At 44.0% G+C, this 27148-nt stretch overlaps 2 protein-coding genes across 3 annotated transcripts in view; one reads left to right on the top strand and one right to left on the bottom strand.

Moving 5' to 3' along the window:
• TIMP3 (TIMP metallopeptidase inhibitor 3) overlaps nt 1–24135 on the bottom strand; it is a 36065-nt gene extending 11930 nt beyond the window's left edge. Inside the window, exon 1 of the mRNA XM_044281213.1 lies at nt 23924–24135. Coding sequence (XP_044137148.1) covers nt 23924–24050 — 127 coding nt within the window. The 5' untranslated portion in view covers nt 24051–24135. The remainder of the gene's footprint in view (nt 1–23923) is intronic.
• SYN3 (synapsin III) overlaps nt 1–27148 on the top strand; it is a 333478-nt gene that overhangs the window by 192635 nt on the left and 113695 nt on the right. The gene's annotated exons all lie outside the window — the stretch shown is intronic.

Here is a 27148-nt window from a genome sequence, read left to right as displayed (position 1 = left end):
AGCTCTGCCTGAAGAAGGTCTGCTAACTGGAAACATTTGCCTCCTATAATCCGATTTACCCCTTAAAATAGGAGAAGCCAATAAAAACGCATTGAACACGAGTTTGGAGTGTTCCCATTGACAATGTGTTTTTATTGGCTTCTTGTCAAATTAGATTATAGGCGGCAAATGTTTTCGGTCAGCAGACCTTCTTCAGGCCCAGGCTGTGAGACAATAGGAACTGCTGTGGTGGGCCTGCTTTCCGGATGTCTCAGTGTCTGGGCAATCAGTCTGACCAAAAAGGCTCATGCCTTTAATCTTAAAAAAAAAAACACATATTAAACACGAGTGTGCAGAATTTTCAATTGCCAATTGATTTACCGATTTGGGAACCTACTACCAACACCTCCCATGATTTTCTTATTCTAGTGAATGGCGAACAGTTTTGAATTTGAAGGGGCTCTCTCTAATTTTCTGAGACAGTCCCTGCAAATTCAGGCTGAAAACTGGAGGGGCTTGTGTAAGACCCTCCCACAAATGGATGGACTCATTCAGTTTGGGGCATCCTCAGGGGCGGGTTCTACTTGTCACTAATTTTCCAACTGCAATGTTAAGAATGGTGAATGGGAACATTGCGGGTCATTTATCGAAGACCAGCTTTGCACCTTCAATACCGCATGGCCATTAACAATGCACCATGGGGTCTTCATTAGTTTACAAGAGCCAACTGTGGGCCGTAGTACAGCAGTGTTACCACCATGACATGGACAACCTGGAGATGAATGCTCCCATTTGCTGGTAACAAGCAGAGATCTTGATAATGATCAGCAGTGGGATCAATCCAAAAGATACAGTTTGCCGCAGAGGGAGATGTAATTGCCTCCAGTTTCCAGCAATATAAAGACCCCTGATAATCTGCTGCCCCCATCCATTACAGAGTCTTGAATGGGAGACGGGGCAGTAGCCATTCAGGAGCACGGAAAGTTGGCAATAAATACATTTTAACAAAAGGACTCTAGGCCAGATGTTTCCTGGGCAGGAATGCCTTGTAAAAGTTGCTGATTTAGAAATTTGAAAAATGTAATGTTACATAACCCGGGTAATCTGCCGGGGACTGCGGTGAGGCTGCAAGCGGCGGAATGTGCTGCTGATGGGCGTACAAAGCTGTCTTCATGTCTCCTCTAGCCTTAAGGAATCTCACATTTCTAAGACGCACACAAACACTTGAGCATATTATTTGTACAGTACTTTGCTAACCCACCCCAGACACCTGACTACGTGATTAACCCCTATGCTACCTGCGGTAGGTCATTACTGGACCCTCAGGGGCCTGTACTAGAGGATAATAGAGCCCCTTTGGTTATATTTAGGATAGGGAGCAATGGCATCCCATCCCTGTCTATAACGGGTGGTCACACCCTTCAGGAAAGGTTCTCATAGGCGTGCAAAGCATGGTTGCATGCCTATTGAAAGCTGCTCTCCATCCTGATACCTGCAAGTGATGAACTATTACCATATACATATGTACAGCATATCTCCATCCTGATTCCAGCCTTTCATGCTATTATGAAACTACAATTCCCAGCATGCTCTGACAACTCATTAATTTGTTGTTTCAACTAAGAAGTTGTTTAAAGGAGTTGTCCAAGATTTTGATAATGAGAGCACACAGCGCTCTCCAGAGTGCCGTGACCACCTCAGACAGCCGATCAGCATGGATTCCGACTGCCAATCTGATATTGATGAACTATTCTAAGGATAGTTCAGCAATATTAAACACCTGTGGAACCCCTTTAAGTAGGCCTCTTTCAAGTCAGGTCAGTCAGGCTTCCTACAAGGAGTAGGTTACTATGACTTCCTACAAGGAGTTGGTTGGTTAGGCTCTCTACAAGTTGTTAATTAATATGGCTAGGTTTCCACGTTCAGATTTATTGATATAAGTTTTGAAGCCAAAGCTAGAAGTTGATTCAAAAAGAGAAAACTTGGGCCCAGATTTTTTAATGTGTCTGCACCTAGACACTGTCAAATAAGTGGCACAAATTAGCACAATATGGTGCGCAACTAGGGTTTCTCAGTTTTTTCAGTGTACTCGAAAAGGGATGGGGCTTAGCAGGGAGGGGCTTGACTGGGAAACGGAAACGGGCGTTGAGCCACAATTCTGGAGTAAAATTCTGTCTGAAAGTAAGGCAACCAATAGATGGTATAGAGTCAGAGAAAAATGTCTATCCCTGCACCACATGTATCTTCCAGGCTGATCCACTGTGATAAATCTGGTGCAGGCCGTCTAAGCTTACACCATCTATGGGTTTAGTAATCTGCCACTCGGTCTTTCCTTTATATGTATCCTAGTTTATGAGACATTCCTGGCTTCGGTTTCAAAAGCTACATGAAGAACCAGAATCCTACAACTCATCTTCAGCAAGGGTACGGCGACATGGAGCGGTCTCCTTGTGGCGGAGTACTGAGTACCGCCCATCCGTATGGGTCGCAGTGGGATCAAATTACGGTAACTAATGAGGACCAAATTGTTTATTTGTTTTGTTAATGACTGAGCGGTACCTTGTGGCCAACAACAACAGAGACCGAATAAACAATGCAGTCCTAATTAGTTAACATGATCCCGCTGCAGCTCGTGGCCGTAACCTCAGGGTTTCCTTCAAAGAGTTGGAGCCACCTCAGCTGGTGTCACATTATTTGGTTCTGGCACTCCGGAGGGTGTCATCAGTTTTTGGTGACTGGTGTTTTTTGTAGCATTTTTTTAGGCAAAAAAAAAACCCACCAGTTCCAGGTGTTGCATGGAAGCCTATCGGAAATATTAAACGCAGGAAAAACTGGATTTTTTTTTCAACCTTGATTTCTCTTTTTTGGTCAATGGCATTTTCTGAAATTGCAGCATGCTCAGGAGGTGGTGTTTTTTTTTCAGGGTATTTTTGCCCCATAGACGTTTCTGTAGGGGGTAAAAACAACAAGAAAAATGTTGTGCAACTAAGAAACTGCGCTAAAAATGCTAACAAAAAACACCCTACAAGTATTACATTATTTGGGAGTGGTACAAGTAGTAAGTTATGGTAGTTGGGTTTCCTGTTAAGTAAACGGTCAATATGGCAACCAAATGGATCTCCATAAAACTGACAGCTTTCTTTTCCAGTGACAGCTCTTCACAGTCAGTCTCTATCGGTTATGTTTCCCATGAAGTGACATCATCTTGCAGATGAGGTGACAGCACTGCTTTCACTCAGGGGTTTCTCAGTTGGTTGAGACATCTTAAGCGCTGGGCTTTTTCAGGACACATCGCCGTCCACACGTTAGCTCTAGGAAATTGTGTGTGGCATGTCATATCTGGAATCTGGAAACCTGATCCAGTCCAGGCCTGCAGAGGACGGGATGTTGTGGCTAGGTGACAAAAGGGAATCCATTCTAGCCACTTCCAGGGCACAGGATGCCTGAGGAGCTAGGAGATGTGTCTTCAAGCCCTGAATACCAAGTACATGTTACATCATCTTCTGTAATGGATGCTCTGTTACATCACTGATCCAAAGATTTTTGCGTCGTAGTGAAACATTCCAGCATTTTTTGTTTACAGCTATGCAGACCCATATGTCTCAACATTTACAGTCCACACACAAACTCTGTGTGGTCTCCTCCTGCAGTCATGTGTTACATTTGGTAAGTACACAGGCTTTGTGTGTAATATGTTACTATGGAGACATAGATCTGCATAGGAACTGTATACACAAAACGGTAGGTGCTCGTCTCACTTCAGCAAGTGGCATTTATCATGTAGAGAAAGTTAATACAAGGCACTTACTAATGTATTGTGATTCCCCGTATTGCTTCCTTTGCTGGCTGGATCCATTTTTCCATCACATTATACACTTTTTGTTTCCATGGTTACAGACCACCCAAAGCTTCAGCCTCTCCGGTGGCCCGGGACCATAGGCACGCACATCGGCCAGCGCTTTTTCTGGAGTGTGCAAGCACAGCCATCACTGATGGATTGTAGGGTGGCCGTAACCATGGAAACGATCAGTGTATACTTAAATGTGATGGAAAAATGAATCCAGCCAGCAAAGGAAGCAATATGGACAATCACAATACATTAGTAAGTGCCTTGTATTAACTTTCTCTACATTATAAATGCCATTTGCTGAAGTGAGACAACCCCTTTAATCAAGACTATTAGCAAAGTTGCATCACTTTTTTAGGAAGCTTCGCAAATGATGGAGCACATATGGCGTGGTCCATAATTTGACTTTTTTTATGCCACAATAATGGCGTAAAACCTTTAGTAAATGTCCTCCAAATGCCCTCATCTGTCTAATCTAACAGTAAACCTTTGTTTCCCATAACAACCAATCAGAGCAGCTTTCATTTTTTTCCAGAGCAGGTTACGAAATAAAAGCTGTGCTGTGATTGGTTGCTCTGGGCAACGGGGCCAGTTTTGATTTTGAGATACAAAGTATATTAGAAAGTTGCAGAACTTATTGGCATCCAATGGTTAAACGTTGCCCAAGTATTTGCACCCGGTAATACACATTACGCTCTTCCTGAGAGGCTGCATACATGTGTTACGGGCCTGTACATCGAGCGCAGATCAAAGCATAGCTCGCAGCTGCAGGCTCGCCAAGAGGATGCGATCACTTAGGTGTGAAATAGTCCAAAGCTTCTCATGGAGCCTTTCGGAAGTAGCAGTTTCCCACAATAGACCAGTATAATATTAATGAAAGGCGATCTCATGACATTCCTTCTGATCACATGTCACCGTCAGAGAAGAGGATGATGAGGATGAGGTTCCCCCTTTTAGGCCATGAAGGTGATCTGCTGCTTATTATGCAGACCTAGGAGGTAACTGACCTCTGACCTCAGGAGTCTCAGGAAATGATTGAGTTCTTCACTCATTCGCTAAGCAGCTTTAGGTTGGAAAAAACATATGACATCATTCAGATCACCTAGAGGGTTAAAAAATGGTACGCAGCCCTTGTCTTAAAGTGACAGTGCAAGGGATGCTACCAGGAGCTTTCCAGTATCATGGACATAAATCTTAAGCACTGTATAATAAAAGTTCTGTGACTTTCTAATATACTTTGCTATTCAATTCTTCACAGTTTTTAAGACCTCTTCCTGCTTTCAGTGAATGGAACCATTCCAGTTTGTCCCGATGGAGGCTAGCTGATCAAGATAGGATTTCAACTGCTGGATATCAACTAAAATGTTTTTATTCACTGAGAGCAAGCAGAATGGGGAAGAATTAAAAAAAACAAAGGGGGAGATCTATTGAAGACCAGCGTTTTACAGCAGTCTTTAAAAATCTCCTGCAATGCCAGACGGTGAGCCTAATTTAGGACTAGGAGCAGGCCTCATATTAGGCGAGTCGTCCGGAAAGCCGTATGCCAGAATGAAATCTACGACAGCTAGGTGCTTCCATAGATCGCTTTCTTCATTGGCGCAAATGAAGATAAAAGTGTCGGGCCCGCTGACCCCTCCCACTTTTCAGAAAGTGTTAAGGGTAGCGCAGGAACGCCACACGTTACTCATGACTTTTTTACGCCACAGAGAGTGGAGCAGGTAGATAATAAACCTCCATCAAAGCATATTAGAAAGTTACAGAAAGTATGGGGCAGTTGCAGAAATGCATAATTTCGTAGGGCCTCATTCACACAGAAATCTTTTTGCCGGCAAAATTTGGCGCCAATTCCACACCAAAAAGCCACCGGAAGCCAAGCTGAGTCTGCCTGCCATTGTCTTCAATTGAAGCCACACTGAACTTCACACAGCCGCTGCTTAAAGCCGCATAATGTCCAGATGGACGCCAGTGGATACAGTCGCAGATGTCTGTTTGCAGTTTAAATCCATTTAATGGGGCTAAATCATGGGCAAGTCTGTGGCATTCACAATGAAAACCCATGGCATAAACCAGAGGCAAACTGTGCAATGTGAACAGGGCCGAATTACGGAATATAGGAGATATTCTGCTTCCTCCAGTCGTCCAGACCTGGATTCACTACAGAGATAGAGGGAACGGACAAGACCTTATAGCAAAGCAACCAATCAGATTTCAGTGGGTTTTTATAAATCAGGGGCCCGCTTTAACCATCAGTTGTGCCCGCCAATTGTTTTATGCCAGAGCCGGACACAGCTGATATATGTGTACAGGGAGTGCAGAATTATTAGGCAAATGAGTATTTTGACCACATCATCCTCTTTATGCATGTTGTCTTACTCCAAGCTGTATAGGCTCGAAAGCCTACTACCAATTAAGCATATTAGGTGATGTGCATCTCTGTAATGAGAAGGGGTGTGGTCTAATGACATCAACACCCTATATCAGGTGTGCATAATTATTAGGCAACTTCCTTTCCTTTGGCAAAATGGGTCAAAAAGAAGGACTTGACAGGCTCAGAAAAGTCAAAAATAGTGAGATATCTTGCAGAGGGATGCAGCACTCTTAAAATTGCAAAGCTTCTGAAGCGTGATTATCGAACAATCAAGCGTTTCATTCAAAATAGTCAACAGGGTCGCAAGAAGCGTGTGGAAAAACCAAGGCGCAAAATAACTGCCCATGAACTGAGAAAAGTCAAGCGTGCAGCTGCCAAGATGCCACTTGCCACCAGTTTGGCCATATTTCAGAGCTGCAACATCACTGGAGTGCCCAAAAGCACAAGGTGTGCAATACTCAGAGACATGGTCAAGGTAAGAAAGGCTGAAAGACGACCACCACTGAACAAGACACACAAGCTGAAACGTCAAGACTGGGCCAAAAAAAATATCTCAAGACTGATTTTTCTAAGGTTTTATGGACTGATGAAATGAGAGTGAGTCTTGATGGGCCAGATGGATGGGCCCGTGGCTGGATTGGTAAAGGGCACAGAGCTCCAGTCCGACTCAGACGCCAGCAAGGTGGAGGTGGAGTACTGGTTTGGGCTGGTATCATCAAAGATGAGCTTGTGGGGCCTTTTCGGGTTGAGGATGGAGTCAAGCTCAACTCCCAGTCCTACTGCCAGTTTCTGGAAGACACCTTCTTCAAGCAGTGGTACAGGAAGAAGTCTGCATCCTTCAAGAAAAACATGATTTTCATGCAGGACAATGCTCCATCACACGCGTCCAAGTACTCCACAGCGTGGCTGGCAAGAAAGGGTATAAAAGAAGAAAATCTAATGACATGGCCTCCTTGTTCACCTGATCTGAACCCCATTGAGAACCTGTGGTCCATCATCAAATGTGAGATTTACAAGGAGGGAAAACAGTACACCTCTCTGAACAGTGTCTGGGAGGCTGTGGTTGCTGCTGCACGCAATGTTGATGGTGAACAGATCAAAACACTGACAGAATCCATGGATGGCAGGCTTTTGAGTGTCCTTGCAAAGAAAGGTGGCTATATTGGTAACTGATTTGTTTTTGAATGTCAGAAATGTATATTTGTGAATGTTGAGATGTTATATTGGTTTCACTGGTAAAAATAAATAATTGAAATGGGTATATATTTGTTTTTTGTTAAGTTGCCTAATAATTAAGCACAGTAATAGTCACCTGCACACACAGATATCCCCCTAAAATAGCTAAAACTAAAAACAAACTAAAAACTACTTCCAAAAATATTCAGCTTTGATATTTATGAGTTTTTTGGGTTCATTGAGAACATGGTTGTTGTTCAATAATAAAATTAATCCTCAAAAATACAACTTGCCTAATAATTCTGCACTCCCTGTATATGTTCGGGGTTTTTCTGTCCAGTGCCATTTGACATCCGGTATCACAACTGATGCGCCAGATGTATGAGAACAATCCCACAGAAAACTATGGGATCAGTTCTGGCTTCAGTTCCCCTCCGGTGTTTTCCGCTTTATGCTGGAGGATTGCCGGATATATGTGAAGGGGCCCTAAAGAGTGGGCACTTGTCTGTCTTCAGTGTTGTGTGTGATGTCTGAATGTAACGTGTGAAATGGTACATAACAAGAAGTGAGGTCATCGAACTCATGAGATCTGTGTGTGAGACCATGAGAGGGGATGTGATAATGAAACACTCCCCCTCCCCAATATATCCCCCTACAGTGGAGCATTGTCTATATGGCTAGAATATAAAAGATGAATAAATACACGTTGACCTATCTGCTGTAGACTATGTCAATTTGCCAGACTATATATTATAAAAAAAAGGGTTTTTATTTTTGACAGGAATATTCCAGGAATAATATAAGATATACAAACACGATATAAATAAGTAATAATGTATTGTTATTAAAAATGTTCCCACGTTACCCCCTGGACACCTCCAGTATAACCCCATACCTATGTTACATACTGTAGTCACATGACCTGGTCATAGGGCAGTATACGTGGCCACAGTGACTAATTCTCTACTGCCATAAATGCTGTAGTCATGTGACATGAATATCAGCACTTTCCAATAGCAGTTCTGGTAATTTTGACGACGGCAAGAAAGGCACACCAGACCACACCTGACTGACCCATTATAGTGCCTATTTCGCATTCTGTTTTTTAACAGACGTGTGCTATCTGCATTTTCCATGGACAATGCATGTACCCGTTGATTTTTGTGTGTTCGCTCACACATCAGTGGATCCGTGGAAAAATCACGGAGACACGCACTACTTTGGTCTGTGATGCAGACCAAACATGCCCATTGAAGCCTATGGGTCAGTGAAACAGAACATGGCTGCCGTCTGTGTTCTGTCAGCGTTTCACGGATCATTGATAGCAGTGTCCCTGGAATACAGATGACATACGGAGGGCAAAAAACAGACCAAACACAAATTGTTCACAGATAAAACAGACAGATTTTTCTCGGACAGCCAAACACAGATTCTTAACGGATAAAACACAGAATTTCCTCGGACGCGGCCTAAGTCAATGATAAGTCAGTCATTAGGATTCTGAAACGTCACGGCTTTCACGGCTCCATTAAGATTCTAGTGTGAACAGATATTATTCAGACATTAGGCCGCATTTATTAAAACTTTCAGTAAAACTGTCTTAGTTGCCCATAGCAACCAATCAGAGCTCAGCTTTCATTTCCTAAAGGGCTCTTAAAAAATGAAAGCTGAGCTCTGATTGGTTGCTATGGGCAACTTTGACAGTCTTACTGTTAGGCAGTGTTGACAGATGAAGGCCATTATTCTCCTCAGGGTGGGCGCTGGTGCAGACATAGGGCCAGATTTATCACGACTCTGACAGCTCACTCCACTTTCACATATGGCTAAAGTCAGTTTTAGCCAAGTCAGATTTATGATCGCCCCTTTAAGACTGTAATAAATGTGGTTTGACGGTAGCAGTTTATCCGTCAGTAAGCAGCTTTACAAAAGTCGCACATCTTTATGAAAAAGTCGCATGTTCTATTAAAAAGTCTCATAAGATAAGCATGGTCCTCACTGGAGTGAAGTTGCGACTTTTTTGCGACTTTTTAAAAAAGTCCCAATAGTAAATCTGTCTAGAGATTCATTTACACACGAAAACACGCCCACTTTCAGAAAACTGGCGAGCATAGTGCAGAGCAGAAAAAAGTCGCAAATTTGTGAGCAGTTTTAGCCTTTGGGACTTTTTTGCGACTTTTCCACTCCACAAAAGTGACACTGCCTAATGATATATCTGGCCCATAAAGTTAACCTATTGCCCGTAGCAACTAATCGGAATCCAGCTTACATGTTTCCATTGCCAATTTAAAAATGAAAGAAATGATCTGACTAGTTGCCATTGGCAGCTGCCTCCCTCTTTTTCTCTTCTCCCCCGCTTTGTATATCTGAGGCGGGTGACATGTCTGTGTGAGGTCTGGACTTTCACCATTTACTTATTAAACCAGATCGATCATGCCTCCATTGTCTTCATGCAGCTTCATTAGCTAAACTAACAGAAATCTATGAGCAGGAGGAGACCGTTCCCATATAGTACAATGGGGGTCATTTACAAAGACTGGCTTTTTATGCTAGTCTTTGTTTCCCCCTCACTGCCAGAGGATTTGCCTAATTTATGATGAGGCGTGCGACTGGTCATAAATTAGGCGCACCTCCGGCAGTCTGTGCGCCTGGAGTGGAAACTACTCCAGCCCCTAAATGGAGTGGTTTTAATTCTTCTTTAAAGGATAGTAAATTCGCCAGAGATGAAGGCTCATTCACTCCCTGCACTCCCAAGTGGCGAGGACAACGTAAAAGAAGGGTTCTACAAGTTCTTTTTTTACGCCAAATACTGGTGTAAAAGTGTTCATAAATGACTCCTAGTAGCTGCATTACTACACAGCCATATTTGGCCGCATGACAGGTGTCACAGGCACCTAAGGGCACAGGTTTCATGAGAGATTTCAAGAATCCTGAACAGCAAATCTGCCTTATTATTTAATATTATATGGGATTAATGGAAGTGTCCCTTTAGTGAGTCAAATCCGTATTTTGGAAAAGCTGGGTGACAAGTCCTGTGGGAGCTGCAGTAGGGGCCATATTGGTTGTCACCCAGCTTTCTTAGATAAAGATAGAACTGGAAAATGTCCGACTAAAAGAGGATAATTTGGAGGAAAAATGTAGATCACCACTGTAAATACTGAAGGTATAGAGCTGCAGCAGGCAAAACTTTTGTGTAAAAAAAAAGGCAACATTTTGTAGATATTTTTTGGTCGGTATGTCAGTTCAGGCATACAACGCATTTTACATCATACATAACCACCACAGTGTACAGGGTGTGAAATATTACTATATGTAGTAATAATAAATAATAATCCAAGGAAAATAAAAATGGAAAAATTGGGACAAAAACCGTGCATATGTCTGGATCACATCTGCGTGAATGTGAGAATAAGATGGACGCCCCGTTTCCTCCATGCAGACAATTGCTTCCAAGTGCTGATATATGTCTTCCTCTGGTAAGAATTACGCCCTGTACAGCTGAAGCGGAAGACGTATGAGGAACGATTGACAGATGGTATAGAAATCACACAAGAGGCATACAAACAGCAGGAAGAAATATCATTATGATACTCCCATCCTGTAAGTGCTCCAAGGGGAACCCCCGAAGTAACACCTCTCCCCCATGAGCACAGAACATGCAGCTCTTTATTTGTATGTCCAGTGTCGCTAATTAAAATGCTGACTTTTCGGGAAAGCTTCTTCTAAGGTTTTCACACACTTCCTGAGGCTGATGGGATCCAGGCTCGGACAACGCCAGTCATGGAGGATATCGCTGAGTGCAGGTGGTTTTCAGGGAGAGGAGGAGCTCATTCACATGGGTCACCCGGGGGAGTTGTCAGGAAGCGGTATTTGGCATATAAGCTGCTCAATAGCCAGTCGTTGGTATCTGGTAGCTGACAGATATAGTCCGATATAGGGTTACTATTTGTATGTGTATGATGAAAAGTCATGCAACTTTAAGAGCTCTCTTTGCTGTCAGTGAATAGGAGCATTCATGTTCACATCTAAAAAGAACCACTACGGAAAGTTTGCTACAATTGCACAATGGCAACGCAAAAGTGAACACATACCAGTGCCCCCAAAAAATACTCCAATACTGTGCCCAAATAATACTGACATAGTGTACTCTCATAACAGTTCCATACAGTAAGCACATGATAGAGAATACAGTATTTACCAGTAAATAGTAATGCACATTGTGCTCACTTAACATTGGCCATATGGAGACCTCAAAATATAGTGCCATAAAGCGCCCAAATAATACAATAGTTTGTGCCATGCAGTAATGTTGTGAATACCCACTCTGGAGGATGTTTAAAGAGGTGCAATTGCCCCTTTAGCTTCTTTATATTCCTGCCCCATTAGAGCATATCCTATAGACTAGGCTTCCTTCTTTTAGTGCAAAGCTCCATGAAGTCTTGTTTTTTTACCACAGGTAGAAATTGATGCGACTCCCATTGACTGTTTGGTCATAGGGTTAATGATAGACACTTGAACTTGGGCTGAGGAGAACCTTAGGGTGCAAGGTATACAGGAGGCCTTAAAGTGACCCTTAGCGAAGGTTAAGTACACAGCTACCAGTGACAAGCCACTTTAAGACTCCCCTGGGGACAGAATTCCTGCTGTAAGTAGATTGCGAGCTGACTCACGACGCTGGTATTCCACATTCCTCACTAAAGACATTAAGACTCTCTACATTCCTGGACTCTTAACATTTTATTCTTTTTTGGTGCCAAAGACAAGACAGTTTATTGAACCTGGAAACACCATTTAATACATGCTTTTAAAATGACTTTTACAAAAAGTACACTCTACCCATGCACACTTCAGGATATTGTTCTTAGAGCTTGCAATCTACAGTCAAGAGCCTGAGATATTATTTTTTTTATATAGTCTACGGCCACTGTGTACTAATCCTGATTTACAGCCTTTATTATACTCCAGAGCTGCATGCACAATTCTGCCGGGACAGGTCTGAAATATCCAATCATTCCCTGCTTGTTCAATGTCAGCACAGAGCTTGCACAGCAGAATAGTGAGTGCCGCTCTGGAGTATAATACAAACTAACTTTTTTATATCAATAATGATAATAAAATACAGTAGGCTAGAAACTTATCCAGCTCCTTGAAGGTATCATTGACCCCATATTGTTATCCCCATTTTATGTAGGCGACTACATCTTAAAGAATATTCAACTCCCAATCTCTATGACTACAGGGGCTCCCCTACTTTCCACAAGACTCAAGGTTTAGTGCTAATGAGGGATTATAACTTCTCTCAATATTGGTCATTCACATTGATATCCAATATACTGTAGTCACTGTTACCGGTCTCACAAGAGTTGTCACTTCACCTTCCCAGGACCCTGAGCAGCAGATCATCTACCATTATGCCAACAAATCTGCAGTTCAGGTGCCAGGGACAGCTGGGTGGCAGACAACCCCTGTGGCAGCAGACTACATCAAGCCTCTCCACCTAGTGTTTGGTTTATTTTAGGCCTTCAGGGTCAGTTCCTTTTCAAAGAAGAAACATGTACATCTGATAAAGTCATGCTGCCTTTGTGTAGAGAGCTGGGTGGACCCTGTGGGTTGACATATGCTTTGGTGGTCTTATGCATTATAACCCCTCCAAATGATTAATGACTCCCGCACTGCCCATAAAGCTGGAGTAAAGGGCGTTCCAGGAGGTGAACAATTGCACTTGTGCCATTCACCTACTTCCTGAGGTCACACACGCATACATCATGCTACAGAATAGCCACCCTCCTCCCATTCTACATAGTATGTTCAACACAGCTAAGAAAACTTGTATTATCTTGACTCTAATGGATACTCTATGGTGTACCAGAGATGTGGAATTTAAAGGATTACTCCTCTCAATAACTAAACACTGAAGTGCGCTGCTAGTCCCAGTATCCCACGGTCACACTCCAGAATGCTGAGATATGAGGAGCATTTTGCTTGAAGTTCTGAAGCCTTGGAGCTTCTCATGATGTCCCTGTGGATGGCTAACAGAATAGTAGGACAACCTGAGGCAGGTTGAGATTTGGGGAACCCCCTTCCCACACTTTTCAGGCACTAATGGCATAACCCGTGGACAGGCCATAAATGTCCAAATTTGGTATACCCACTTCAGAAAATAATGGACCTCTGTGCAGTATACGTGGAAGATTTTGTGTATGCGCTCGTTTTCCCAGAACAAGACCCTGTCCTTTGTAGTAATTAGCTTTCTGTTGTACTAAAGGACCTCATTCAACCAAATGTGGCCATTCACTAATCCAGGAGAGCTGGGTGACCATCACACTCAGTTTTTCTGAACTACGGAATGGAGCAGCTGTAAAGGCTATCCTATTGGAACAGATATAGCTACAATAGCATGTCTTTAGAAGACCTCTCGATTGGCTAGCTTTGGTCTTGGTGTGAAATATAATTGTTGGAATAAAAGGTTTAGTCCTCACCTTGCCATTAGTTGTGGCCGCTACTCGTGAGTTTCATCACAAAGCAATATCCTTGCCCTCGGCAATGATACTTCTAGAGAAATACTGTGCATAGAACAAAATTAGACTGCATACCCAAAAAGTTTGCACTCAGTATTTGAGAGTATACAAATTTTAGCATTTGTTCCTATTCTTGCCCATGGGGGGGGTATTAATGTGGTTGGTAACACTGCAGCAACTATATTCAGCTTAGAATGAAGAGTGACAATCACTTTTGTGAGACAGAAATGTCTTTAGAGCTGGTGTCCCTTCCTCCACTCGTATCAACTCCATTCAGTACACATGCATGCTTGGTCAAACTTGGCAATTTTGTGAAAGTCATTGTGCAGTATGAGACAGGGCAACATGTATGACCAGTTTGAATGATTGTAATGGACAACATGGACTAAAAAGCGCAAGGCTAAGTCAACGTAGTGATTGTTCACCAGTCATTTGTGCAACGCTTGTTCAACTATCAAGCTACTCCTATGTATTGTGTATGGCCACCTGTACAAGCAAGACTCTTGACTCTTCCTGGGAAGTATCATATGACCTCTGTCTGATTGGCTAAGAATGGAATTTGTTGGTGTAGTTCTGTAACCCAGTCTCCTCAGTTCCAAGTATCCCCTTTCCTTTCATGGACTTATATAGATAATACTTCAGGGTCCTTCTATTTGCCCCCCTTTGCTAAGAGTCCGGCTCACACATTCACTTTGGAAGCCATTGTTTTGTTGAATGTCTTTTTTTTGCAGCGGGTGGGTGGCGGTGGGGTTCTTTTATGGAGCTTGTTGTGATGGCAACAACTGAGGTTTTGTTCTGGGAGTTTGTGTGTTAGTGAGTTTTGTTAGAGAACCTGCGGGAACCCTGCAATGTCAGGAGAAAAAAATAGTCAGTTCCAGTCTGTTCTTCAGTCACAATTCTGACTGGAGTCTTACATAAACAGGCAGCATAAGACTTTCTTTCCCGGAAGGATTGTTACGGACCCCCTCTCCCAAAAACAAATAAAAAGGTTATGACAACTTGGTGAACACTACAGTTCATAAAATTCTCAAGTTCTGATAACTTCTTTAGGATGACCTCTTTACCCCAAGTCCACCAGCCACCTTCAGCCAAGCTCTCAGCACAAGGACACTCATGGATGTCCATTGATTACCACGGGTATACAGATTTCAGCAATCAGACCCCATCAAGCAACTTTTTGGATATGTGTGGCATAAAACGGGGTGAAGCCCAAACGCACACCCCCTTGAAACTACTTGCCCATCTATCCACACGACTTACCATTTCTGGTTCTTATTATTAGTTCACCCAGATTCCAAATCCATAGTCACCAGTGTGGACATTGAGTGCCAGCCTCTCATGCGCTACAGAGTCCCAAAAAGTAGTGCATAGAGTGCCCACATAGAGTGCATGACTTTTACTCCTATTTTTTGTGTAATTCACATAAAATGTGGCTCAACTGTTTGGTATCACAAAAAAAAAAAAGTCAGGAAATCCTGCAAGAACCCAGGCAGATTAAATTTCACATGCAGCGGAGTCTTTCTGCCATGACAGATTTTCTTTAATCATTACATCAGCTGCCAGACCAATTATATATGTGAGAACTCCGGTCGGCCATCTACGCGATTTCATTTCCTCCTTGGTTTTAAAAAGACATCTTACCACTTAACTTCCTAATGCTGCGCCAGCAGTCAGGTGTGCTGTCACCGTGTCCCTGCGGCCCCCATGTCCTGATTGGTGAGAATTACTCCGATCTCACTGCTGAAAGACAGAGGAGCGGGAAAGGGGGCACTACACAGACTATGGATAGATATATATATATATATATATATATATATATATATATATATATATACATATATACACACACACACACACATATATACACCGCAATACAGGGGTAAAGGTTAGAATCATTTTCGCCACCATTTGTGCTTTCCGCAATTTGCGGAATGGAACGGACGTCCCTTTATAGAAAAAACACAAAACGGACAAGAATAGGACATGACTCATAATTTTTGGGGGGCCACGGAACGGAGCAACGGATGCGGACAACACACGGAGTGCTATCCGCATCTTTTGCGGCCCCATTGAAGTGAATGCAGCCCGAATGCTGAACAAAACCACGGTCGTGTGAATGAGCCCTTACCCTATCGCCCCTTTCCTACTGTCACCCATTAGTCTCATCAGCTTGTCCTCTCATCCAATACGAGATGATCCTCATTACTTTTCCCTTCCCTCCTTGTCATCCTATTACTTTCTTTCCACGATCCTATCACCACTTTTACTTCCCTCACTCATCCATTTGCCATATTTCTTTCCTCCCTCTAAAAACGGAAGGCGCACGTGTTGCCTTTCGCAATTTGCGGAATGGAACGGGCAATATAAATGCATATTCTTGTCCGCAAACCGTGGACAAGAATAGGACATGTTAATTTTTTTTATTGGGGCTGCGGACAGCACACGAAGTGCTGTCCCCATCTTTTGCGGCCCCATTGAAATAAATGGGTCCACATCCGAGCCGCCAAAACGGCGGCTCGGATTGCGGACCCAAACAACGGTCGTGTGCATGAGGCCTTACTAACCTAGTTTTTTTCTATTACCCCTTTATCACCTCTCTGAATGTTAGGTTATTCCCACTTTCCCCCACTCCAGCTCCTCTTTTATGTTGCTGCCATACAAAGGGGTAGGTTTATCAAAACTGGTGTCTCAATTGCCCATAGCAACCAATCAGATTCCACCTCCTCTTGAAAATGAAAGGTGGAATCTGAATTACATCAGTTTTCCTTTACACCAGTTTGAGAAATCTCCCCCAAAGTCTTTTGTGTGCTCTTTTTCCACCTTGTGCAGCATTTTTTGTAGCACTTTTTTTTTTTTTTTGTTATGTTTATGTGGCATTTTTGGCCAAATACTAGGGGTCATTAACAAAGACCTGTGTTTTATACCTGTCTTTGATTCCTCCCTGCGCTGCCTGAGGATGCGCATAATTTATGATGAGGTTTGTCATAAATTAGATGCACCTCCGGCAGGCCATTTGCCTGGAATAAAAAAAAAAAAACTGCTCCTCTCCATGTTTCCAGGCATAAATGTTGGTCAATTTGCCAGCGAGGAAGGCATAAAAACTCCCATGCGATAAAATATTATCCCACAGCTGTTTAAGAAGTTGCAAAAAGTCATCTTGCCAAACACATAAGGATGTTAATAAATGGCCCCCATTGTGTTTGCGCACAGGCGGTTTTTATTGAAGTTTTTTGCATGCCTTGCATTTTTATGTAGGAAAGTTTGTACTCCCCTGTAACTTCCTCTGTACAGCAGTATTCAAAAATACAATAAAAAATTAAATTAAAAAAATATCCAAACAGCCTGTAAAAAGCAACACACTCACTCGCCAAAGATTGAGGGGAAAAAGACCATACCCAGAGCACTGAAAAAGTAGGGATGAGCGAATCAGCTTCGGATGAAACATCTGAAGTCGATTCGCTCATCCCTAGAAAAAAGCTATTGACCGAAACAAAAACTTGTGTCAAAAAAAACCATGAAAAAATAAAAACATGCATGTTTGTGCTGCAAAAAATTCCCATAGTCTTCCATCAGCCTAAAAAAAACAGCAAAAACAGCCATAAAAAATGCACAATGCCTCAAAATACTCTACTATAAAATATCACCCTCACACTTCCATCACTCTCTCACCTCTGATTTTCTAGTCACACTTTCCCCTTTATGACTTTCTCGCCCTCTCTCGCCCCACTATTTCTCGTTCTCTCTCATTCCTGAACTTTCCATGTGACACACCCTCAGCAGAGGAGACCAGGGCTCGCGGAAAGTCTTAAAGGAGCCCAACACACTCAACCTGTCGCTCTCCAGCTGTTGTGAAACTACACTTCCTGACAAGCTATTATTAGAGCCTACTGAGAGTTGTAGTATCACAACGGAGGAGGCACGGCGCACTGGTCACAGGCCACCAGTCTGCTACAGTCTTACTGAACACCCCTTCCTAAATGCAGTGCAGTAATGTAGGGTCCAGGGCCACCATAGATGACCAAGCACCTGTCGCCCCGTCCATCTGTTCACAGTATAAACCACAGCTGTTTGCCGAGTATTTATAATGAATCCATAATGTTGTTTAACCCCTTCGTCATGTACCTGTCCGGATGACTAGAGATACAAACTGTAGGTACTTGCTCCTAAAATTCCAAGATTTAGGCTATATGCACACGACTGTATGCGTTTTGCGGGCCGCAAATTGTGGAGCCGCAAAAAAATAAAACTGATGACATCCGTATGCCATCAGTTTTTTTTGGTGGATCCATTGTAATAATGCCTAAAACGGGCAGGAATAGGACAGGTTATATTTTTTAGGCGAGGCCAATGAACGGACATACGGATGCGGATCAGCAATTTTTGCGGACCCATTGAAATGAATGGGTCTGCATCCTATCCGCAAAAAAAACCAAACGGAACGGACACGGAAACAAAATACGCTCGTGTGTATGAGGTCTTAGGCCTCATGCACACGACCGTGGTGTGTTTTGCGGTCTGCAAATTGCGGATCCGCAAAACACGGATGGCGTCTGTGTGCGTTCTGCAATTTTCGGAATGGCATGGTCAGCTTTTAATATAAATGCCTATTCTTGTCCGCAAAGCGCAGACAAGAATAGGAGATGTTATATTTTTTTTTTTTGAGGGGCCACGGAAAGGAGCAACGGATACGGACAGCACACAGAGTGCTGTCCGCATCTTTTGCGGCCCCATTGAAGTGAATGGGTCCGCATCCGAGCCGCCAAAACGGCAGCTCGGATGCGGACCAAAACAATGGCCGTGTGCCGCCTTAGGAATATGGCACTATTTACTTGGTTTAGACGAAAACCAATAACTATTCTAATAGATCTGTATTGTGAGGGAAGGGAAGTGAGTGCTACCCCCTGAGGGTCTAGTGGCCACTTTTGACTAGAGGGACCTGTTGGTCGCACATAAATCCACACGGAAATCCGTTTACCCGCATCTGTGTGCAGGTACCCAAAGGCTTCATGGACACAACCATATTTTTCATCCTTGTGCTATGCTCAGTTTCTGCGGATAGCCCACTGACTCGATCATTTCTATGGGGTCATGCACACATCCACATTTTTCGGAGGAGCCGCGTGGCCTTTTCAAAAACTATAGAGCAAGTCCTATTCTGGTCCGTATTGTGGACAGAAATAGCCCTTTCTATTCATGGAATGCACAAGGAAGGTATCTGTATTTTACGGATACGTTGCTCATGGACAGAAAAACAGATGCGGCCATGTGCATGAAGCCTCACGCCAAGCACTGTATAGTCATCTGACATAGGAAAAAACACTCACCTAAGCTTTGAGAGGTGTGTGTGACCACAAAAGCCAGCAACTGAATTGTGAATGCAGCTCTGGAGTATATTCAGGCTGTAATTCGGGATCGGTACTAGAATGTCATAGATTTAATATGTTTCTGAAATCTATACATAATCTATAAAACAGTGATCAGAGGTGACCCCTATACTGGCAGATGGTTTGAAATCATCCATGAAGCTGTGACCTGCGCTGCATTCTCCGATGCGACCGCAGTGTGAACATATCTCAGAATGGAGGTCAACAGACTACCAAAAATAGATGAAGCCAAAATGCTGGAAGCTGAGACCAGGCACCATCTGCCATCTGAACTTAGGATACAACGCACAGTGCCGTCCTCATACATAGGGCATAGTAGTATGACTGTGGAAGACGATGGGGGTTATTTATCAAGGGGACTTGTGACTGTTTTAGACATAAAAAGAGTCGCAAGTCGCCTTATCTCTCCGGCCGAGCAACAATATTTTATCGCACGGCCGGTTTTGCGCTGTGTCGGCCAGTTGGGCGTGACGAGGGCAGGGGCGTGTCATGAATTAGACGTATCAACGGCAGAGTGGAAAACAGAGACCGGCGTAAAAAGCCTAAATGTGCCTCTATGACTACAACTCCCGGTATCCATAATATAATGGGAGACCATGACTCTGCATACATATGGGGGTCATTCATCAAACTGGTGTAAAGTAGAACGGGCTTAGTTGCCCATAGCAACCAATCAGATTCCACCTTTCATTTTTCACAGCGCCTTTGGAAAATAAAAGGTGAAATCTGATTGGTTGCTATGTGACCCCCCCAATAATGTTTATTATAGGAACTTCAGTACAAAGTGGAATAGCCCCCATGTCCAGCACTTGCCTCTGGCCCTGAGATAATACCCTGCAAAGCTTTCTATGCGACCGCCCAAGCTGCATTTAGGAACTCTCAGAGGATGTTCACACTGCGTTTTTCTTTTCCAGTGGAATTTTGGCGTAGACGCCCTCAATTTGATTTTGCCAGCGGCCACGTGGTTTTCTAGCTGTTTTCTGCCTACCATTCATTTCAATGAGAAGCAGCACTGAGGATCACGGAACAGCAGCTTAAAGTCGCGGCTGCGCTGAGAAGGGACATGTCTGTCCTCAGCGCTGCCACCGCTTTATACCGTCACACTGCGATCTTCAGCGGTGCCTCCCATTGAAATGAAAGGGAGGCGGCACAAAGAATGCACTTTTTTGGTGAAATTTCGGCATGGTTGTCCTTGATAAAATTCCGCAAATACAGTGTAAACATCCCCTTAGGGGATATTTACACGGCAAGTTTTTGTAATGGATTTCAGCTCAGATTCTGCGCAGAAACCACGCGGTATCGGTGCTGAAACCACCTCCCGTTGTTTTCATGTGGCTGACGATTTATTATGTGCGGGTTTCGAGACCGCGTTAGCAGTCTGCTCGCGGTGTAGCGCCATTCAGTGGCGCTAAACAGAGTGGGACTACAGCATTTCAAAGTGAAAAACCACCTGTGAGGTGACAAGTGACAACCTAAGGGTATGTTCACGATGTCAAAGTCTGCTGCGAATTCCACGGCAGAAACGGCCGTGGTTTCTGCTGTGGCATTCGTGGCAGACTTGACATTGTGAACACACCACCTCACAGTAGCTCTCCACTGATGGGTGCCTGCACACTGATCTGTGATCAAGAAATCTGCACCAAAAGTGCAAAAAAAAACACACACATAAATCCACACTATTTATTGCAGTTTTGGCACATTTTTTATGCGTTTTTTTGGTGCGGATCTGATGCAGATTTTCCGCAGATCTCACCATTCCATTGAAAAGGGTGAAATCTGCACACAAAAAACGCAACACAAGAAAAAAAGCGAAGTGTACATGAGGTTTGTCTAATCTCATACACTTTGCTGGTCCTGTATTAGGCCTCATGCACATGACCGTTTTCCTGGTCCGCATCTGAGCCGCAGTTTTTGCGGCTCGGGTGCGGACCCATTCACTTCAATGGGGCCGCAAAAGATGCGGACAGCACTCTGTGTGCTGTTCGCATCCGTTGCTCAGTTATGCGGCCCCGCCAAAAAAATATAACATGTCCTATTCTTGTCCGTTTTGCGGACAAGAATAGACATTTCTACAATGGGCAGCCTGTTCCGTTTCGCAAATTGCGGAAGGACCACAGGCGGCTTCACAATTTGCGGACCGCAAAAAACGGAACGGTCGTGTGCAGGACTTACGCTGTGGTTTTTCCACATAAAAATCTGCGTGTAAAAAAAAATTACCTAATCCGCACCATGTGCAGGTACCCTTAGGCAGGTGAACGCACATAAGATCTGCACGAGTTTCCATGGCGATTTCTGTGCGTTTCTACAACATATCAGCACCAAAGTCCGTAATTTCTAACAGCAGTTTTTGGTGCAGATTTGATGCAGTTTTTGCCGCAAATCGCACCCTTCATTGGAAAAGGGTGAAATCTACAGCTAAAACCGCAAACGGAATTGACTTGCCGCGGATTTGGAAATCCATGCAGCAGGTTAATTTCTGCGCAGAAATAATCTGCAAAGTGTACGTGAGATTTGTGTAATCTCATACACTTTGCTGGTACTGTACCACGCTACGGTTTTTCCCACACGGGAATCCGCACAGAAAAACCTGCACGTATTCCCCCCAACATGTGCAGGTGGCCTTAAGGAGAACATCCCGTTGGTTGGCATGCAGTCCTTAGAGGGGTCCAGCCCTCAGTTTGCAGGTAAGCTTCTTAGAACCTCCTCTCGGGTACTAGTAGGAGAACCCTCAGTATAAAACCCGGAGAACCCCTTTAAGCACTACATGTGTGCTATATGACTTGTCACCACATGCTGGTAAATCACAGTGCCCATCAATATCGGTGGGCATCCAGCCCCATCCATAAGTGACTGAAGAATTCTACCCCCTATTAAAAAGAGAGAAAGGGGCATGTAAGGGTCCATTCACACGTCCTGTTTTTTTTCATCCTGAAAAACGGTCCGTTTTTTGCGGATCCGTTGTTCCTGAAAATGTTTCCGTATGTCATCCGTATGTCATCCGTTTTTTGCGGATCCGCAAAAAACGGAAACATGTATACATTTCAATAATCAAACAAAGTTGTTTGGATTTCTTTGAAAAAAAATTGAAAAAAAAAATAAAATAAAAATTTGTTATGTGTTTCCAGGAACGGAATCCTCAAATAACGGATGACATACGGAATGACATCCGAATGTCATCCGTTTTTTGCGGATCCATTGACTTTGTATTGTACCAGGATCCGATTTTTCAGGACAAGAATAGGACATGTTTTATATTTAAACGGACATGCGGAACGGAACAACGGAAACGGACAGCACACATTGTGCTGTCCGATTTTTTCCAGGACCCATTGAAAATGAATGGGTCCAGATCTGGTCCTGATCTGTTCCTGAAAAAACGGAACAGATCAGGAAAGAAAAAACGGACGTGTGAATGGACCCTAAGAGTGAGCCCCTTAAAGCGATAGCGCGCCCTGCAGAGCCTGATATCACAGTCTCGCTTCTGCTGTACACCCAGCACTTGGCGTTAATAGAGGTTTTTGAAGAAACCACAGGCAAAGCCTTGAGGAAGTGCTGTGTGATTACAGAGCAGGGTGGAAGGAAACTTCTTTCATTAACCCTTCGCTCCTGCCCTGCATGGCACCACAGACAAATGATGGGGTGCACTTGGAGTTTTTATGTCCTGGATTTACACAGGTGATGACGGCTATGGCCATTCAGGGGTCTGGGACAGCTTGGCGGCAGCTCCAGCTTTACCAAACTGACAAAAAGTTATCATAGAGATCCACAGGTAACCTGCGGAGCGCCCTTAGGTGGCATGCAGACTGCAAGACGTGCTGGGACCTGTAGTTCTCCAGCTAGGCCTGCTACTAAGGTGTGCAAACCGGAATTATCCCCACTTCCAGTATATTGCCCAAATACTTCATAGCTGAGTTGAGTTTGTCAGATGGCACGCTGTTAAGTTTGCAGTAAAGGTGACTTTATCAAACGGAGGAAATCTGGCTTTGTCGGATGGAGGCGGGTCGAGCTTGACAAACGCAGCAGAGTTGAATTTGTGAGGTGTGTTGTAGGTAAAGCCGCTACATTATTACACTCCAGCCTCAGAGATGACAAACTGAGCTCTGCTATACTTGGATGATATAAAAAATACGCCCCAGTGCAAGAGTGCTGGAGACAAGTTCCCAAACACCCACACAGAGTCGCCATACCCCAGGCAGCGGGTGAAGCATCTCTCTTCCATGGCATCCTACTATATGCTATTAAAGGGCCACTGCCCCTAATACCAGCAGCTTAGAATAATGCAGGAGCGGCTGATACCTGCCACGCTCTGGAGATATGGGACTTCTAGTAGTGATCATGGGGGGCAGGGAGGTTTTTTTGGAACTTTTTACACTCACATCTGCCCCTAGTCTGAAGTGTCTGATAACAGAGAACACTAGCTGACATTCAACCGCACAGAAAACACGGAAAAGTTACGTAAAAACTTCACAAACTTCTAAGCTATGCATTACATATATATCGTATGAAAGTGACGCCCCAATTTGAAACAGTTCCATTGAGTCCTAAAAAAAAGCAGTGCCCTACTGGTATCAACCTGGCATTGAGCTTGATTTGGCTCCTTAGACTCCATTCATCCATCTCCAGGTATCAACAGTAATAAATGTATGGCACTTACCTATGTCGGAGTTGCAGAAGGCATCCTGGGGGTGGCTGGGGGCACACGTGCAGCCGTCCACTGAGTAAAAGAAGTCCCCAACAACAAGGGAAAGTGTCAAGAGCATGAGATTTGGAATGAGAGACATGGTGCAGCAGGAAGGGTCCACAGCACAAGGATGGCAGCTATAACCTGGTACCACTGAGCTGCCCGCCTGGTGACTGCAGGTTTATATGTAACAGTGTGTGTGCCTGCTGTCCCCTCCTCTGCCCTGCCCCTGCAGCCCCAAGCCAATGGCACCATCCCTGAGAGCTGTCCAGGCTGCTGGGGGCGAGGCCTCGCTCAGTACCTCTTATGTTTCCTTGTAGGGGATAAGGGAATGTTCCTGCACCTCTGTCTGGATGGGGGACTCGACTCTTAAGGGAGGTGTGATTACTAAAGCAGAGGATCTCAAGTTCAAAACAACAGTCCTTCTGCCAGGCGTGGGATCTGCGCCAAAGCCCTGAGCGGCTCCACATGCAAAATATTACAGCGTTATTCCTTACTATGAGTGTAGTAGTGCTGAGTTTGTCATTGGGCACAATTTTTATTTATTTTTTACATAGGACTGCAGATAAACCTTTAGCATGTCCGTTCTGTTTTTATTTTTTTGCGGACAGTATGCGGAACCATTCATTTCAATGGGTCTACAAAAAAAACAAAACTGAAGTTTCCGTATGTCCTTTCTGCAGAAAATAGAACATGTCCTATTATTGTCTGCATTACGGACAAGGATAGGACTGTTCTGTTCACCAAAATACGGAATGCACACGGATGTCATGCGTATTTTTTCTCAGATCCGTTTTTTTGCGGACCAAAAAATACATACGGTCATGTGCATGAGAGCACAATAAGCTCTGCTTCACCTCAGATTCCACATTAAATTTTTCAGAGGCCCTTTGGAAAATAAAAGGCTCAATCTGATTGGTTGCTATGGGCAACTAAGCCAGTTTTCCCTCGCACCACTTTTGATAAATGACCCCCACTGCGTAGTTAACCTATTAGTACCTCAGTAAGTGTTTTTAGTGTTCAGCGTACAATTGATGCCAGCTGAAAGAGTTAACAAAGGGTATGACCACACGACGCGGTCACCATGCTCTATTCAGGTACCATGTGGCCGTACGAGCCCTAATTAAACTAATGAGACCGCACTGTTTAGTCGGTCTGTACTGTTAATGGCCACGGTTTTGAAGGTGTCGCACGGTCATTAACAATGTAGACTGACTAAACAGTGTGGCCTCATTAGTTTAATTAGCCGCACAATAGTCGACCGCATCATGGCTGCGTCACAAGCATGACACAACCGCGCTATGTGGTCATACCCTTAGGCTACATTCACACGACCGTGCCGTTTTTTTGCGGTCCACAAACCGCAGATCCGCAACAAACGGAAGCCGCTCGTGTGCCTTCCGCAATTTTCAGAACGGAACGGGCGGCCATTGATAAAACTGCCTATTATTGTCCTTTTTGCGGACAAGAATAGGACAGGTTATATTTTTTTTGCGGCCCCGTTGAAGTGAATGGGTCCGCATCCGAGCCGCCAAAACAGCGGCTCAGATGCGGACCCAAAAAACGGCCGTGTGCATGAGGCCTTAGCCGTATATGCCTGTACACTAATGACACTAATGTAGTTGGACTGAGTTTGTCAATGAACCTTTTCCCATGTACTGTGATAGTATTACCCTGGGTTCACACCTGAGTGTTCCGAAAGGAGCGCTCTGTATGCGCGATTGTACGGGCGTTTGCAATCGCGCATACAGAGACAAGCGAACGCCCATTGTCGCGCGTTCCCGAAAGTCTATGTACGGGAACGCGCGACAAAACGCCCCAAAGAAGCTCAAGAACTTTTTTGAGCATCGGGCGTTTTACAGCGCGATCGTACGTGCTGTAAAACGCCCAGGTGAGAACCATTCCCATAGGGAAGCATTGGTTTCTCCTTGTTGAGCGTTTTACAGCGCGTAGGAACGCGCTGTAAAACGCTCAGGTTTGAACTTAGGGTTAGGCTACATGCACACAGCAGCGCAGTTAATACAAATTTTCCGCAAGGATTTTTGTACGGATTTCACTACATTTCCAACCAAAATCTGCATGTGTTGTTTGCCAATCTGGTTGTGGACTTTGATACGGATTTGCCCCAGCTCTCACCTGCTGCATGACACTGAAAATCCGCACAAACAACCAACATGCTGCAGATTTCAAAATCTTCACTGCAAGTCAATTTCCCTGTGTAAAAAAAAACAAAATGGGGGCCATTTACCAACACCAGTTTGGCATTAGAAAAAGCTGTAATGCCCCTTTTTGCAACTTTTTAAACTCCTGTGCGACAAAACTTTACTCTGTCCTTGCCACTGGGGAGTGGCAGAGATGTAGTGGGGTCTGGGCCATCGGCCCCAGCAAATTCACTGACAATTACGTAATGATGTTGGAAATCTACTCCAGTCAGGGGAGGCGCCTAATATATGAGGAGGCCTGTGCTTCACCATAAATTAGGCGTATCCTCCGGCAGCACAGGGGGACTTTGAGAAATGACCCCCATTGAGTACATAAGATTTGGAAGATCTCATTAACTTTGCTGGTACAGTGTTAGGGCTTATGCACACGACCGTATGTATTTTGCTGTCCGCAAAACACATATCTCCAAAAAATATGGATGGGGTTTAGCTTAATGGCAATTTGGTGTGCCCCTAAAATGCAACTTTTTGCTACAAAATTGTGCCACAATTCTGATGTAAAATTCTCTCTCAAAGTAAGCCAACCCATAGTTGATATAGTCAGAGAAAAGTGGGGTAGATTTATCAAAACTTGTGTATAGGAAAACCAGCTTAATTGCCCCTAGCAACCAATCAGATTCCACCTTTCATTTTTCAGAGCTGGTTTGGAAAATGAAGGATGGAATCTGATTGGTTGCTAGGGGCAACTAAGCTTTTTTATCCCTGCACCACATTTATCATCCAGCCTGAGCCCCTATGAGAAATCTGGTGCAGGTCTAGACAGCCCGTCTAAGGGTACTTTCACACTAGCGTCGCTGGATTTCGGCAGGCAGTTCCGTCGCCGGATCCAGCAATCTGTTCGCAAACGGATACCATTTGTAGACTGATCCGGATCTGTCTCACAAATGTATTGCAATACCGGATCCATCTCTCCAGTAGTCATTCAGAAAAACGGATCCGGTATTTAACTTTTTCAAATTTTTAAAGGTCTGCGCAT

This window comes from Bufo gargarizans, chromosome 2 (genome assembly GCF_014858855.1).
Source record: "Bufo gargarizans isolate SCDJY-AF-19 chromosome 2, ASM1485885v1, whole genome shotgun sequence".
NCBI classification, from domain to species: domain Eukaryota; kingdom Metazoa; phylum Chordata; class Amphibia; order Anura; family Bufonidae; genus Bufo; species Bufo gargarizans.
Note: the sequence above shows the minus strand (reverse complement) of the source record. Positions and strands in the feature narration are given on the sequence as shown.